Source organism: Meleagris gallopavo, chromosome 8, assembly GCF_000146605.3.
Source record: "Meleagris gallopavo isolate NT-WF06-2002-E0010 breed Aviagen turkey brand Nicholas breeding stock chromosome 8, Turkey_5.1, whole genome shotgun sequence".
In the NCBI taxonomy this organism is placed as follows: domain Eukaryota; kingdom Metazoa; phylum Chordata; class Aves; order Galliformes; family Phasianidae; genus Meleagris; species Meleagris gallopavo.
Genome location: NC_015018.2, coordinates 13,913,082 through 13,931,049, shown reverse-complemented (window position 1 = coordinate 13,931,049; position 17,968 = coordinate 13,913,082). Strand labels below are relative to the sequence as shown.

At 37.1% G+C, this 17,968-nt stretch overlaps 1 protein-coding gene across 1 annotated transcript in view; it reads left to right on the top strand.

Moving 5' to 3' along the window:
- The first annotated feature begins 325 nt into the window (after nucleotides 1-325).
- The window catches only part of LRMDA (leucine rich melanocyte differentiation associated), a 640,442-nt gene continuing 622,799 nt past the window's right edge, over nucleotides 326-17,968 (top strand). The window contains exons 1-2 of the mRNA XM_010714365.3: nucleotides 326-406; nucleotides 3,815-3,915. Of these exons, the coding sequence (XP_010712667.1) occupies nucleotides 380-406; nucleotides 3,815-3,915 (128 nt within the window). The 5' untranslated portion in view covers nucleotides 326-379. The remainder of the gene's footprint in view (nucleotides 407-3,814; nucleotides 3,916-17,968) is intronic.

The following is a 17,968-nucleotide window of genomic DNA, read 5'->3' as shown; positions in this document are numbered from 1 at the left end:
GGCTGCTGCCGCTGGGAACCCCCGCGGAGGCATCGCCGCCTCCCGTCCGCCCGTGCGGGAGTTCGGAGCGCCGAGTGCTGCGCGTGGAGCCCGTCGCGATCGTGCTGCTCCTCGGTCCGGCACAGGGCGCTGTGTGCCTCCTCACCGGGAGCTTGGGTGCAGGGGGTTCTCGTTCTGTCCCTGTTGCAGCTCCTGCGGGCCCGCCAGGTGCAAAGGGCTAGTTCCTGAGGCTTTGCTGGGGAGCATCTGTTTGCACAGCCATCTCCAGTCTGAGTTCTGCATCTGGCTGGGCGTGGGGTCTGCTGGCCTAGCGGTGACCTAAAAGCGCCCCGGTTTCTCCAGCGCTCAGCCAGCCTGTGGAAGCTGTGGGAAGAAAGGAATGAAGCTTTGGTTCTTTCAGAAAATGGTACGCCATTGACCGGACTGCTGCCCCTCGGCTTGTTCCTTTACTCTGGTTTCTGTTTCAGTGTGGAATTCCTGTAAGCATACATGTGATAGGGAGGCAAGTGACTAATTGCGCAGCTGCCGCAGGAAACGGTTCCTGTGGTCTCTGCAGTGCACTGTGGCACAGAGGAGCATTGTGTGTTCCCTTGGGCCTGGAGTAAATCCCTCCAAGTGAAGCATAGCTTTCATTTGGCTTTGTGCCTAACATCATCCCACCTGCTAGCAGGTTACAGTGTCATACCGTGCCCATCTGACTGGAAATGTTCTTCAGATGTAATGCCCTGCAGTGGAAGGCAATATGTTTTTGAAATGAATCCAAAAGAGGGCCACGAATATGGTCAGAGGGCTGGGGCACCTCAGCTGTGAAGACAGACTGGGGGAGATGGGGTTGTTCTTAGCCTCTGAAAGTAAAGCCAAAGAGAGGTATGACTACTATTGACTGATGTTAATTTGTTATGTTTTAAATATTTTTGTAAAAGTGTATTTTTTTCCTGAATTGTATACAGTACATTGAAAAGTCTGCGAGGTCTGAGCTGCCCACAGCCAACCTGATGCTGGGATCTGAGCGTTTCTTTGGGATCCTGAGCTGGGTACCAGTAATAAAGAGTGTTTGATGATGACCACTTGCATTCAGTATGAGGTGGAGAATTAGGGAATAGAGACATCTATATCTAGTTTTCATCCCATGGGGTGTTCTGTGCTGGGTATAGAGAATTGGAGAAATCTGCTGTTACTGCTGTGCCCTGTACCCAAAGAGCTGAGATGTCTTGGGCGAGGTGTATTTGCTCTCATCCCTCAGTGATGACATCTCTAGACATGCACTTGAAAGCTCATATTTTTTTTTTTTAAGATTACTTGAGATGGATGCAAAAGGAAGAATACCGGATTGTGTATTTGATTGTTTTCCTGAGCAAATTATTTTGAACTGAAAGACTAAAAATGAAGAAACATGGTTTTTTGCTTGTCTAGATTGAAGACTTGCTTCATACCAGCATTGTTCGAGCAGCAGAAGAGTGAATAAAACTTACTGAAGAAGTCTTATTGTGTATTGCATAGCTGGTGATCTGACAGCTGCTGCTGTTGTTACAGTCAAGAAGGCTCTTGAGTATCCCAACCAAGTTTACATAAAAGGGGTAGAGATCTGAAGTGAGTGTACTTTGTAGGAAAATAAATCTGTTGGCTTTAATTCAAAAAGGTGCTTGTAACAATGAATGAGCTGAAGTGGACTTTGTGCAAGTGAAATACCTTTCACAAGGCTTCAGCATAACAACTGTATGCCATCTACAAACTGTGATCTGTTTGTACCGCTTGTGCAAGTGTATCTGTATAGTATAGCCGTTCAAAGGCTGAAGCTTTACAACATGTTATGTATTTTGCCTCTTGCATGCTTCAAAACCTGTTTAAATGAACTTTTTTCTTCAACTTCTGTTCTTGTGGAACTAGAACAGCTGAGGATAGGTAAGTTTCTGGAGCAGTGGGAATGCAGGTGGGAATGGCTTGCTCTATCTCCACCGCTGTGGATGGTGGTTGGTGCTCTTGCTATGGCTGTACTTGCACGAGATTGTCTTACACTCCTAATGTTCATGGACTTCAAATTGTTGCATCCATTACATGTTACACTGAATTACCGCTTCGTCCAAAATATTCTGCTGCTAAAATGGTGTCTCTCTAAGGGTTTGCAAGCATCTATTTATAGTAATCTACCCTTCTGTGAAGAATGAAGCAATTCTCGTTTGTGTACTTCATGTATATTGTAAAATGTGTTGTGGTTTTCTTAGATGAAAACTGAAGGGAAAATAAATAAATATACATACATGTTTAGTTCAATGGAGTGTGGAAAATCATGTCTGTTATGTTCAAACTATTAGGATGTAAACTAGCTAAAACTTTTCCCAGGTCCTTATATTTAGTTCCTAATGTCATGTGTATATCTAATAGCAGAATTTATTGTAAGAATAGGTATGTCATAACAAGAGGGAAAAAGTTGTTAAACTGAACTTCAAGCTACTTGTTTTCTGATCATAAAAATATTCCACTGCAGTGAGGTTTGTTTGCTTAAGGTATGGAACAAAGTGAATTAAATTGAATGTGATACCATATGACCAGATTGCAGACATTGTTAATGTGTAAGAAATGGGGATGATTTGCTCAAGTACATGCCGTCAGTCTGATCTGCAGAGGAGTCTCTTTTTACCAGAAAGTGAAGTACTATTAAAGCAAAATTTGACCTTTTTGCATATTTTTCATCTGACATCCTGTAGGCCAGTGGGACATGGTCTTGAAATTGTATTAGATATCTAGATAACAGCTGTATCTTATAGATAGTGATCTAACACAGTGATGAAATCCACTTAAATAGCAAGTTGCCATTTAAAGGCAACTAACATTTATTTAGCAAAATATTTGAAATGTCAATTTTGGACGAGTCAATACAGACATGAAGAGTTCATGACAATATGTTTGGCAGACTTTGTGGGGATTCTCTGAAAAAATCAAACCAGACCTCCAAGACAACAGAGCTGACAGAATACACGAGTGTAGTCATGTTATTGTTTGTGCTTTTCTGGAAATATCATCACTTACTTCACCATGGCTGAGAAGAACTAAGAATAGACTATTTTTACTACAATTAATTCTTCCTTTGTTTGTTGGAGGTGGTTTAGATAAGTAGGTATTGAAAGGAAGAAAAACATACATTAGTATTTAGGGTACAAAGGGGAGTGAAACAGCAGTTGTGTTGAAGCCAAAGGTGATTTAAGACTTAAATCACTGTGTAAACAAACCTGTATTTTTGGTTTCTTCTGTCTTGAGTGACCTTCTTGCTCTGGCTCTAGCATATCACTGGAAATAATAATCTTCCCAAAGAAGGGGTATGAGAATGGTTTGACTTTGTACTAATTGTTTTTTGTCCAAAGATTTTGTAATGTTTCTGTACTGAATGATTTCCGTACTGAAAGGCAAACTAGAAAGACCTTTGAAAGACTTCTGATCTTACAAAATGTTTTCCTTTGAGTATTCAGAAGTGTAATCTGAAGTAATACTAAATTCAAGTATTAACAGTGGAATGGAATATGATATACTACTAAAAGGAATAAATGCAATGTGTTTGATCAAATTATTGTTACCTGAAATGAGAAAAAATATGCTACATTGTAAAAAGGACTAAGCATGTGTTAAGAATTAAGCTGATTGCATTGATAGAAAAATGAGATTGTGATAGATTCTGCAGCAGTAAAAACTGATGTAGCTTGAAGCTGTAATGAATGTTCATTATACCGTATGTTGTCATTCGATCAATGAGACAGGATCTGGACAGGAAACTGTAAATAATCTACTTATGACATGCTTCCTTCTTGCTTTCAATTCTCAGGTGTCCTACATTAGTCAAGACTGTGAAGAAATTCCTGAATTCCTGGGAAGAAAATATGGACATATGGCAAAAAGACTAGATCTTAGCTTCAACTTGTTAAGGTATGTTGTAATGTTTAGGTTTTTCAAGTGCACTCTGGGACGCCACTCCAATCCCAGAATGTTTTTGTTTTTTTCCTCAAAATAGAAACATACATATGTGTGAGTTACAATCAGTTGTTATTTTATGAGTGATACTGTTTTATCGATGTTTGTCTTCTCTTCTTGCACTGTTGGAACACAAGCAACGAGGTGAGTCTGTAAATATCTGGTGTAAATGTAAAAGATGCTCAGTGTGATTTATTCTCTTCAAAATGGAAAATAAGCAATATTACCTGAAGAAGTGAAGAATGGGATGAAATGTGAATTACTCTTAACCAAAAAACAAGTAAGTGTGTACTACTCCGTTTCCTTTTTTATTTGTGAATCTCGTGTTGTTGTAAATTACTTGTAATGCTCTTTTCCCAGGCTGTGTGTAAGATCAATAAGTATACAGATGTCAGGCTAGTAAGATTATAACGTTAAAAAAAGATAATCAGAGATAAATGGAAAGTGCTCACTAGTGTTGTAAACTCACAAGAAAATCTATGAGGAAAGATCTCCAGAAAGAGATCCTTCCTCAGTGGAAGTCAGCCCTTAAATGGGGTCTAGGAGAGGTGGAGCCAGGCTCCACCCCTTCCGATCACACAGATGAATTGCTTTCACCTGTGCTCCTGCAGCTGACTCATTGCTTGCCTCAGGTGGTCAATCAGAGGTTCAGGCCGTGATCCAACAGTTCCCTTACTCTGCGTATGATTTTGTTTTGTGGAACTATATGGATAAGTGTTAAAGCTAAATGCTTTATTATATTTTAGAATATATTTTAGAATTTATTTTAACATATGGATTGATTAATAACTTTATAGTATTCCCATTAATTATTAAGGAAATGCTAAACAATACCCATTTTCATTTAATCATGTGAAAAGGCAGGTGGGGTTCAGTATTGTATCTTTCAGATTTGGTGCTTAGGAAAAAAAAGTGGCACATAATTATCTATTTAAGAAAGTATAGTTTTTTAGCATTAGAACTGTACATTCTTACTTTTTCTTTATGTTTCACTGGAAGGTAAGCTCAGAGTCTACCTGAGGAGTGAGTCATGTAGAAGTAACATGCTAGTTCTCCTAGGGAGAGCAGTCACGGGTTTTATCTTACGTAATGCTGATAAATGTTATCTTGAGCTGCCATAAACTGAAAGACTGATTCCTGTATGCAAGAGGTAGCAGAGCAAAGGAGACACTGAATCTATAGATTGCCATTATCTTAAACTTACCGTATATCTGTCCTATGGAAACTGTGATCAGAAGAGAGATTACTGTCAATTGTATTCATAGGGGGAGAAACTTTAAACTTGAAATATATCTTTAAAAAGTAGTTTGGCTTTCTACAACAAATTTCTCTCAGCATATGTGTAGGAATGAAGAGAACCAAGGGTTTTCACTCCTGCCATGAATAAAAATGTGATTTGCTATCATTAATAATATGCTAATATAAGGCACTTAGCTAGTAGTCCTTTAAATAGGCACATAATGTACAGAAGCTTTTCATGTCTACCACTGGATTGCTGTGGTATGGGAAGCAAGTGTATGATGATGACTGTGAATTGCCAGATTGTTAGGATTTACTAGGTGGGAAATTGAAGTAGTTCTAAAAATTAGTGTATCAGTTCTATTGTTTGGACGCAGCAGGTAAAAGCTAGGAAGAAGAGAGGAAATTGATTTGTTACTTGAGATACTTGTGATAGTATTTTAATCTTTGACTAAGCTATTTTCAATGAACTCTGCTGGATGTAACTTAATTTGAATCAGACCTGTAAGATTAGATGACTCCAGCTGAAGTCAATGGTATTCTGTAGGGTCTTTGTGGGTTTGATATTTGACTTTTTGACTTGGATACTCCTGTGTAGTGGAAATGCTGAGTCATGGCCTGAAGCAGTGATTGAGCACCTGGGTGGGAAGGCAGGGCCAACCCAGGGGAGCTCAGGCGCATGCAATTTCCTAAGTGACTGGAAGGAGTATAGCCAGGATCCACCCCTTTCAGACCTCATTTCAGGGTTGGCCATGGAGGTGAGGGTATCTTGCTGGAGATCCCTGTCTACTTGAGGCTCTCTAAAGGTAAGCACCTTCTTTTCTTTATTTCTGTGCCTGTTGCGTTTGAGCAAGTCCTCACATGCTGCAGCCTAGGACTTTGCTGTTTTGCTGTGCTTTCTATTACGTTCTCTAACAAATGTAATTGTTACGTTCTCTAACAAAAAGAGAAATATACAGTGCTGCACGTGTTAAAATCAGCATTGATCAACAGGATGGATGTGCTCAGTCTCTTGAGGTTCTTTCTGATCGTACATGACTCTGAGGAGTGTCTATTATAAAACTGCGACTGCTCGGTGTTCCCTGAATTTGGACTGCAATGTCTAGCTAGCAAACAAGGGGATTCATAGGTTGTTTGGGTGTAGGTACCAAATTCAGTTCATGATTCTGCTCTACTGTTCTTGGAGAAGTAAATTAATCTGAACTGGGTAATTATAGATTGACTGAAGGTAGAAGTTATTAGTAGTAAATAGATTAGTTTTCATTGTAAGATTCCTGTTAGATCAGCATGCGTGTGTGTTCTTTAAAAGAAAACAAGTATAGTGGTCACTAATTTTCTACAAGTAGTATCTAAGCCATAGAAATGCTGAAGAGTTTATTGTTTGTTTTCAACGGCAGGTAGGAAATAAGTATTTACTGACTTCTTCTGTGTTATTTTCATATTGGGTTTTTCCTACTCTCTGTAAGCAAGGATACTACTGTATTTTAAAAGGAACTACCCTCATGTACCAACTAGACAATACATTTTGTTGCATATGTACTAGTAGAAATTCTGAAAGGTTAACAAATTAATAATTGAGGATAAGAGGAAGCTTTTGTCATTTTGTGGACATCAGCCACTTAAAGTTGCTGTAATAAGTGTGGTCACATGTGGGGCAAGAGAGAGATCCAGTGTTATAATGTGTTCACTTTTTGATCAGTTGACAGCAGACAATTCTTTCAAGGTGGTGCTGTCCTTTCAAACCTAGAAATCCTGTGTGGTTGTTGGCTTCCAGTCTTTATTGTGTGCACACATACTTGTGCACTTAAGAAATTCTTGTCAGAAAGACAGATTTCTGTTCCAAAATATTTGTGCCAGAATACTTCCTTATGCAAGAAATATGCATACTATTAGACTTGATTAAAAAATTACTGTAGTGAATTTCACTGATGTTTATACCAATAATGCAGATTACTTGGTTGCAAAGATTAGGATAGTGCTAAGTAAGTAATTTTGCCATTTAAGGCTTTTCACAAAAAATGTGTGTTTTCAGAGGCTTGTCCAGGTATACTGCTAGAAGAGTGGGAAGATCTGCTAGCACTATGTAGTAAAATAGGCAAGAATTACTCAATCACACCATTTTATGACTTGTTTTATGCTCAAAGAACTTTTGTTGAATTTGTCCCTTAATTTCATATTTCAGTAGATGATGTTGTGTATTTTTGGAAAATATTTTATTGCTATTATAACAAAGCAAGGAGTTTATTCTTTACTACCATGCAATTTTTTTTTTTTTAAGTTGTTGAGCTAATATGTATTTAGATAATGATTTTTAAGAATTTAGGGATATTGTCTAATTAGTTATTGGCTGTGATGGCACTCCTGGCTCTAGTCTTTGCTTTTGTGATTAAGAGTAATTATATGGATTCAGTGTTCTCATTTTTGGTGGTTTTCTTACTTGGATTTCTCCTGTCTTGCTTCTTGACTGTGATGAAAACAAATGTGCACAAAATAGGAGAATTAAATTGGAAGGGGCAAGTGTTTTTTTTTTTGTTTTGTTTGTTTTTTTTTTTTTTTTGTTCTGGGAAATTTATTTGGAGAAATAAATTTTCACCACCTACAGAATTCTCAGATTTGAGTCTCTTCCTTGCTATTAAATAAAAATTTAGGCCAATATAGGCATTTTGTTCTTTGCATCAGATGTTGTAAGTCTAACAACGTTAGATAAATACAAATAGTTGCTCTTTAAGAGAGCTCTCTTACTTTTTATTTTGCTTTTTTCTAAGAACTGCTCTCTATCCTACATTACCCAGTGTATTGTGTGGATCCAACTCTTTTGGCAGCCAAAGCAAAGTGACTGCTGTCTCTTTTGCCCAGGAGGGGGGAGAAAAATAGGAGAGGTGAGTGGCAGACAGGGTGGGAAAGAAGATGATTAGCAGCAATTTGTATGAAACAAAGGGAAAATCTGTTGTGTATTTGAAGGCATGGTGGTTGTAATCAACAAGATATAGTACAGCCCTATTCTGTTTCCTGTTTTTACCACTGGTAGACTAAATTCCTTCAACTCCAGATCATTGTAGTCCTCTTGTGAATTATTTCTTCTCATCCTGTTTTCTTCACAAGTTTTATTTAAACAGTTTCTAATGTGTTTTGTTGGACTACTGAGAGGGTTGTGAAGAAGATGAAACCAAACTCTTGTTAGAGATGTACACCGAAAGGACTAGAGTTAGTCATTGCAGGCTGCAGCAAGGGAACAACTGTATGTAAGGAAAAACTTAACAGTGAGAAAGATTGAGTGGAAGAGTTATTCAGATAGGCTATGGAACTTCATCCTGGGTGATACTCAAAGTGCAACTGGACAGAGTCCCAGTCAACCTGATCTAACCGTAAAGTTGCCCTGATTTGAGCAGAGGATTGGACTAGATGACCTCTGGACACCTCTTCCAACCTAAATTAGACTGTGATTCTGCAGCTCTATTGGTGTGGTCATCAGTAGTAAAATGGCCAGAATTAAAGAAGTTGTTTGGAGCTATTTTAGAAATGAACTAATACTGCATATTTTAAATCAGGTATATTTCAGTTGCAGAGTTGTGGAATGCTATTTCTGAGTCTCTTGTAGCAACTGCATTCAATAGTCTTCAATAATAATAGAGTGCTGTAAGGGCCAATATTTTGTTCTGTAATATATGGAACGCTATTCCCCAGTTTCCTTTTAATGAAAGAATGGAGCGTGTGATGGAAGGTCACTGATTGCCTGTGCCAATGTTGCTGGGATGCTTTGCTGAAAATAGTTTCAAAAGGGAATGTGAAACTGTTGACCATTAGAAGTTCAAGATTTCATTGGAAAAAGGTAAATAATAATTATTGGTGAAGGAAAGAAAGGAATAATAAGCAAAAATAACTAAAGTAGGAAGGTGAGTTTTGGATGAAATACAAAGGTTTTTTTGTTAGATACATCTTACTGTTTTGCAAAGAGAGAGAAACTATTCAAAGGTTCTTATAAGCGTTCTAGATAACCTTCTTTGTGCCAAAAGTCTCCTTTCACATTAAAGGCTAAATGCACTCTAGTGCCTAAATAGCAGATGTCTGTGTTGTAAAAATAGGTGCCTTGCTTTTATAAACAGCATCTACTTTTGGCCATCTTAGAAGTTCATCCTCTAATTTTGTGTTTTTTAAATGTGAGCTATTTTTCTTTTTCTTGCAGAGACTTCTCCAGGCTCTACACTGTGAGGCAGAAGGGAGAGTGAATCTTTTATCTTAGCCAATGAGGGAGGATTAATCCAATAATTGTGCTCAGGGAGATACAGATATCTCTTCCCTCTCTCTGGGGTGCAGATTATTTCTGCTAGGAGCATGAATAATTTGCGCAGTGTGTGCTTGTGCATATTTTCCACTGTCCGATTAAGAAGGTCTGTATATGAAAACATCCCCTTGAACTTCAATCCTAGTCTGGAATGTTCCTCCATCACTTTTGTGAGGCTGAGGCTTTGTAGTATCCTCTCTGTGGACCACAGATTATTTTTATCTTCTGCCTACTCTTTCCTTGCTTGGGAAAAATAGGCAAGTGGCAGCTTGACTGGGCTTCAGTTTTGCAGGGTATGTTCCTCTTGGTAAGTTGAGGATGCGTAGGAGAGGCTTTTTTCTTGCTGCTTTCTCAGTCTGTGCAGCAATAAGAGACATTGAGATCAGGCAAATGAACAACAAAAGAGAGATGGAAATAAAAGCCAGAATTCAAAACAAAGCATGACATATATTTTTTTAAAAGCCTTTAGACTGATCTTTGCAGCATTTTAAAGTGTTGAAGAAAATGGACTATTGTTAAAACTTTTTGATGGTTTTATTTATAAGGTAGAAAAATATTTTCACCATAATTGGATAACTCTTAATCGTAGCAATTGCATATTTATCAGTGTGAGGGGTTGTTATTAATGTAGCTGTCATGCACAAACACATTTCTGCATTAAATCCATTTAGTATGTGCATTATTCGGTCTAGAATGTCACCAGGACATCAAAGCCCCCTTAGGCATAAGAGCACAGTGCCCTGCTGTGGCTGCAGAAAGGGCTTGATCAATAAATGTAACATGTTAATGCAGAGCAAATAGAATAAAAGATTTCTTTGACAAGACATGAAAAATCACCTTGTGGCAGCTGGCATGGTGATGCCATTTCAGCGGAGACACTAGCAAAGTTGATCTGACAAGTAAAGAGGAGAGATGATGGTTATAAGGTGCTTTTGTTTCAAACTTCTTTCTTGACCTGTCAGGTTTTGAAGGAGCCTGAATGGCCCTTTTTTGTCATGTGAAAATTGTAGTCTTAAGCAGTTATGAAGCAGTTATCTCTTCTCAAATTGTGAATGCTGCTGTTTAATTGATTCACTTAGCATTTGAAACTGTCACGCATTAATAATTGCTAAATCCTGTAGATACTGCTCCAGTGTGTCATGCTTAAATGTGTAGTTATCAGAAAATTAATATCCTTAATGAACCGATGCTTTCAAACTAGCATTGCATGAAATCTCTTTTGCCCTTTCATTTGCTGAAGGTGTATTAGCCAGTCTTCAGAGCAACCCCTTCTGACAGTGGTGTGGTTTTATTTATTTATTTTTTTGATTGCCCGACAAATGCCAGCTTGCTTTGGGTACATAGTGTGCTCAATGACAATAAATATAGTAATTATGCTGGAGTTAGTAATTAACATAATTATAGTCAATTACGACAAATACAGTGCAGAGCTAAATAAATGAGGGTGAGAAATTAGCAAGCGAATTGATTTACCTTACTTAGCGCTTTTTCTTGCAACTAGCAGTTGCCGATTTTCTGCACATGAAAGCGTTTTGTTTACAAATAGCTGATTGTGTTTTGAAATGATTCTGTCTTATGGCTCTCACTCCTGTTTCCTTTACAGTGAAGTGAAGAGGACTGAAGTGTGGCATTGTGTTTAGGTGGAAGGAGCTGCTGTTCTCAACTGAATGTGTTGTTAGAAAATACATGTACTTCATTTTAGATAATTCTTACAGTATTGAGGAGAAAAAGTAGTTAGTTTTCTTCACAAACAAAATACATTGCTATGGATGTTTTGGGAATATATTTGAACTCACTTAAATGTGGTGAGAATTATCTAAGAGACATCTACATATATGTCTGTTTGTTTATTTATTGACAGTGGAGAGGTCTGCATAGCACTGGATAGCTTCAGAAAGAATTGAAATAGTTAAAGTAATCCAAGTGTGTTGGAACAATATGCCCTTGTTCAGCCATCACTTTCAATAATTTAGAACCATTGGACCAGCATAGAGGCATAGTATCATAACATTTGTGCACACTATAATTGCCTGTTTTGTTTCAAGATGATTTATAGTATGTTGTCTGAAATAAGAGTATTGAAGCTATGCAGTTTATCTGTTTCACTTTACTTGTTTTGTTGTGGTCTTTCTTTCAAGCGTGACCACAGTTTACTAAAGGAAAAGAAAATTAATATGTATAAGTACTGAAGATTTTATATTTTATTTTTAAAGCTGAGATTCTTTTCTTACTCTAAGAATAAACAGGATAGGTTTTACAAATGTGCATAAATCCTGTACTTGAAGTAGTTTACTGTTTCAAGGTAAATAGAATTGCATCTAGAGACTTAAAGAGACAGCATTTGTTGCAGATGAGCAATCTGAAATATATATTTGATAATTTTTCTCTTGCTATTGTGGTAATGTATCAAAACGTAATGAGTAGATTTGTGGTTCACAAGGTGGGTGCTTAAAAGTTTACCTTTAAGGGATGTCCCATGGTAAAACATCTACTCGTTTTTTTTTTAGTAATGTTGAAACGATGTCTGATAAATAAAATGTACACTAACACTGCTAAGAGTAGTTGCTTTTTAGAATCGATCCATTTGGAAATCAATTCACTAAATGAAATATTTATATAGAAGGAGTCATTTAAATTATTTAAAATTTAAAGACGTAATAGTTTTCCAGATGAAATCTTACATGTGTATTAATCATTATGGACTACATTATGCATAATTATCTATTAAAATAATTATAAAATAGTTGTATCCTGTTAGGCTGAAGACAAACATGATGACGTCCTTCATATATGGATAAAACCCTGGGAGTTGTATAAGAGAAAGTTTTAGAGGTGTATGTCTATTGAAAAAATGGAAGGTGAATATTACCAATAACAAGAAGGATTTTTGACTTCAAATATTCTACTTTGGAAATTGATCAAACTATAACCAAAATTAAATGAAGTCCTTGCTGTTTTTTTTTTTCCCCTCCTTTACCCTCTTCCTATGCCGCCTCCTTTTGAAAAGTGATGTATCAACAGGAACCAGATGTGATCTGAGTAATGTATAAGGAAAACTTATATTTTTTTTTCTTTTGAAAACTTTGAATAATACTAATAAAAAGTACTATTAAGTGTTACTATGTTTCACATGTTGCAGCGTTGCCTATGTTTTATTTTGTAAGCTTAAAATCTGCTTGTGGAATATTTGCAGTTACAGAATATTTTCTGTGTATGTTTTTTGTTGCTTGTATGTTTTTCTGCTGTCTTCCTTGTAGTCATTGCTTTATTGTGATGTGAAGGGGACCAGTGAATGAACTAATTTTAAAAATATCAAGTCCGTGACTTATGGTATGTATTTAAATACTGAACTTTCATCTCATCATACTACGCAAAAGACCAAAGTGGTTTTTTTTGATAGCTAAGTTAATTTTCCAGTCCTGCTGATATGTAAAGACACACAGAGTATAGAGTAAATTGTCTTATTTCAATTTCGTACTTGTAGCTTTTATCTTCTGCAGTTTCAATAGCCTCTCTTTCTGTCCATTGATCCTTGCTTGACTTTTTATGGCCACATAGTCACTAACAGACTGTGAAAACTCTGTAATATATATACCTCTGACCCCCAGTGCTAGACATTATCATTGATTTACTGTATCTGGCAGCTCAGAACATAACATTGTATTCTTCTGCTTTTCTCAAGAAGACTTAACATTGTAGAAAGAGTTGTTTTGAGAATACATCACATGGCACAATTGGGCAAAAACTTGTTACGCCGACATGCCCTCAAAGGTTCACGTGTGTCCATGTTTTGTAGTAGAGAATTCCTGGCAGGATTACTGGAGCTATTAAATTAGATAAAAGTAAATACAGTATACAATTTGCCATTAAATCAAGTAAGTCAGCGAGCTTGAACTATTATATCCTTAAATGTAGCTAGTGAATGTTAGCATGATGGTTACTGAAAGTTTTCTTGGTGATATACATCTTCATGGGACTGTTGCAATCATGAGTAAAGGTGAAATCTGTACTTCTTGACAAAGGTGAGTAATAAAGTTCCTTGGACTTGAGCAGAGATGAGATGTCACATTAGGCATCTATTGAGTCAAGGCTGTTCATTGCATTTTCCCAGGGAACTGATGATCATATCACACAGTTTTCTTTGTATTTGAGTAAATGGGGAGTGAACTGCTTTTTCTTGGTCTGGTTTCCTGCATGAAATTTAAGTGGGTTTTGGAAGAGACATTGCAGGCTGAATCCTCGTGTTTCTATGCTTACTCTCTGGATATCTGGAGGGCTGTATTTATTGGAACAGCCATGTCAGTTCCTCTTGCGAGACCTGTAACCACTCATAAACAACAACAAAGAAGTTTTCTGGCAGGAATCTGTACAGGATTTAGAGAAAATCAGTTATTTCGTGAATGGAAGAGTACCGCAATAAGTAGGAAAAATACTGGCATTTGGAGGAGAAGTAGCTTAATGCATTTGCCTTTGCTTTCAAACAAAGTTTGTCTATACAGTGCAAGTAATGATTTGGGGACTTCCTCTTGTATAGTTTATGGTTATCTGGATTTTGAGACAAGGACTTTTTTTTTTAATTGCATTGGGGGTTAAATAAAGGGTGTGTGAAGAGCATGTTATAGGTATAATAATCAGATGGCACATTCTTTCTTTCTGACTTTACTAATCTCTCTTACTCTAAAACAGTATTTCCTCATGATCGCTGTTATGAAACAAGAGTGAAGGCCTGCAGAAATAACTGTTATCTGAGGACAAGAAGCTTGACTGAAAGGAAGAACCTGCATTAACTCTGAAGCTATTGTCTCTTTTGCTCTCTGTTTTGTTGGAAGGTATCTTCTCTGTTTGACTAAGAAGGCAAGATTCTCAACACCTAACTGCAGCTGTTAAGAACTTGATTAGTCTTGCTTACCATCACTGAATAAGAAGGGCTTATGTCTTCCGGTATTCAACAAGCCTGCTGAGTGATCATGTTACAAATAGCTAGCTTGGACTTGGCATAAAAAAATCTATCAGATGCATCTGTTCATTTATTGCTTGTTTACTATATTTTGTTTTCTGTGGCTTGTGCCATTTTTGAGGTCTTACATTTTATGTAAATCAACTTTACATTATTTGGAGATGTTTTTTCAGTTGAAAAAAGCAACCCCAAGACCCTTAGCTAGGGTAAGTGTGAAGAATGAGTATCACAGAAGTGCAAAAGGGCTGTGCGTTGTACTTGGGCTAATGAGCCAGCCTGTCAAATCAGACATGTTAAACAATAATTATACTGTCTTTAAGGTCATAGCTGATGCAAGTGCTGTAGCTCAGTTCCAGGCTCTTACTGTGAACTGAAGCTGGCAGTCATGTGGAGTTTGGTGGTTTGGTTTTGTTTCATATTGTCTGTCGTCTTGATCATGCTTGTGTTGTGATGAGTGAGTTGCTCCCTGGAAGAGCTAGAAGATCTGCTGGCTGTCATTTCTTTTCTTTACAATTTTTTCTCCATTTTTATATTCATTTGCCTACTGAGTCCATCAATGGAAGCAGTGAATATTCTTCATATAATATGGCCATAAGGGTTTGGTCTTTTTTGAAGCCATCTAATAGCTCATGTTTGTGTGAACTTTTGCTATGCTGAAAATTTATGATAATCTCTTTTAAAAGAGACAAATTGGAGATGCAAAAAATAGTCATGCTATAACATAGCTTATAGTCTATCCAAAACTCAGGGAAGTTGGTAACATTCTTGCTTATTGGATGGAATACCACTGAACTGTAGAATAGATGGCCTTCAAGCGCTAAGGTCTAATGTTTTCTTCTGCACTGTTGGTATCTAAGCTGCACTGATAGGTAGTAGTACCTGAATGCATACACGCCTCCAGTTCATTTCTTCATTGAATGAACAGTGTGCGGGGAATGCTGCTCTCAGAGATAGTTTACTGGCATCGCACACATACACACACATCTTAACATCTTTATATATAATGTGTGTATATTATTTTTAATACATAAAAACTTGGGGGGTGATCTAGTATTTGGTCTACTTTGATTTAATAGTTGAAATGGTGCTTTGTCACTGATAACCTTCTCGTACTCAACATAGGAAGAAATAATGTATTACTTAAGGATTATTGACAAAAAGTACACATCGGAGATGGGTGATGGGAGAAAGAACTGAGCTTGATAGATTAAAATAAAAGCTATCTCAGAATGAAAAAATTCTGAAATAAAAGAAATAATAAAAGAAGAACTTGGACCAATATCTGTCTCCCTTGCGGTTGCTTTATCCAAACCTACCTACATACTTGCAAGGTTTTGTTATTTTAAATTCCTTTCTCCACAGACTTGAAAAGTACTCTGTATTGGTCTTGGCATTGGCTCTTATTGAGGCTGATAGGTGGAAAGCTACATCAATGTGATGTTTTTACTTTAGTGGTGATTGATGCATATCTCATATTATGGACTGTTTGGCATAGGTACAACATCACTGTTTGATCTTAGTAAAAGTAGGGCTCCTTGTCAATATTGCTGTTGTGAAGACTAGAGCAAGAATGTTTGGCTTATTACTTGTCGACACTTTTTTTACTTTTAGTAAAATTAACAAAGGAGTTAGAATAGGAGGTTGTCTTTTCTAAATCAATATGAAGTTTAAGTGCTTCATTCTCTTTCATTTTTGTATAATGTAGTTAGTGTACTGATACAGTATAAATGCTCAGTCCTTAATTTCTACATTTGCATTAAGCATCTGCTTTTAGGGATTGCTTTGCTGAATGTTAAAAGATGTGGGTTGTGTAGTTAAAATACACTTAATGATATTGAAAATGTGATTCACATTTTATAAACCAACTGCTTTTGCTACTTGGCTGTCGGGCCAATTGGTGCTGTTAGTTCCTTGTGAATACTTGGAAAGACATTGTAGTACTTAACGTTTTTAAACTGCTTTTAGAAATTTGGGCTGCCTTTCCCTGAGAATATGAATCTATGATCAGATATGCCAACAGGGAACTCTAGGAATTTTACAGAAAAGCTACGTATTACCCACACTTCATAATTTCATGAATTGTATTTCCCAGCGATTGGTTTGAAGATCACAGTTAGCATTTGTATTCTTTGTAAGAGAAGCTTGTATTTGCAGTAAATGACACCATTCTTTTAAGTATCAATGTAGGTATTTACTAATCATTGCATTTTTTTTCTGCATGATTTCAAGACCAGTTTTTAATTGTTTGAAGCATCCAATTATGTATTTGGAGCAATAGAGCAGCTTTTTATGACCAGGGTATGACAGAATGATGAAGTTTTATTTTGGTGACTGTGGTTTGGTCATGTGCTAAAAATGTGTTTCTGCAATTGAGTGTAAAATCTCTTAAAGCACACAGAAATCATGTAGCAAAAAATGTATTCAAAACATCTTGCATGTCAAGAGGCCATCATCTGCTGCAGTGCCACGGCTTTACAAGGCCACATGGCTACATCAATTCTGGGTAAGGATGTTGTGTTTTAGGCTTCTGCACTTTGCAGACTTTTTTGCTGGAGGAAAAATGAAAACTTGACCTTGTTACATAAGTGCTTAAAGGCAGAGGGAACAGGCATACTAGAAGTGCCAGGGATTAGCAGTATAAATGAATGTTCAGAAAACTCTGGTTCCGACACAATTAGATTAAGATTATTTGATAGTCTAGTGTCTGAATGGTAAAATTACAGCTGGTCAAGGATCTGAATGCTTTCTTTTTCAACCTATTAACTTGCATTTAATACATTTTCTATCTTGGGCAGTGCAGTACTTTGGAATAGCAGAGAAACAGTCATGTGTGAATGTGATTAAGTTGGAGTGACTTTGGGGGAGAAAAAACATGGACAAATTTGGTTTTCGAAGAAATGGAAACTAGCCAGTAAAGTTAGAGTGTGTGTGTGTGCCTGGCTTACTTCTTTCCCTCTCACTTTTCCTATTGTTCTTCTTCCCCACTTCAGCTCCTTAAATCAGAGGAAGACTCCTGAAAGTGTTGTAGGCTAGCTGTGTTTTATTGCTGTCTGGGAGATGTGGGTGCAGGTGCAACATGAGGTTCTCCTTTCCTTCCAGAACCTGCAAATACTCTTTTCTGGTCACTGTTTTGTTTGTAGTCAGGAACCAGGCATTAAGTAGCTCAGCTGCTCCTGTGAAGTGTTAGTTCCAGTTTTACCAGGTGCACAACTACTTAATTGTTTCTAGCCTAAGTGGGAGAGTGTCAGAGGATTGTACCTTTACTGTTAATTCTTTGGCTTCCTTTAAATAAGTCATATCAACAAATAGTTTACTACTGCTGATAATAAGGCTTTCATATGTCGACACATCTCTAATGAGAATCTATTTCAACCCATTTAATATAGGCCTCTACTTAGTCACCAAATTAGAGACTCTGGCCACTGCAACCTCAGGTGTTTTGAAACAAGAGCTTTACCTGTGTTGAAATGAGCAAGCACCAGGAAAATTGTTTTCTTAGGTTGAGCCAGGGTCTAATGTGTTACTCTGGT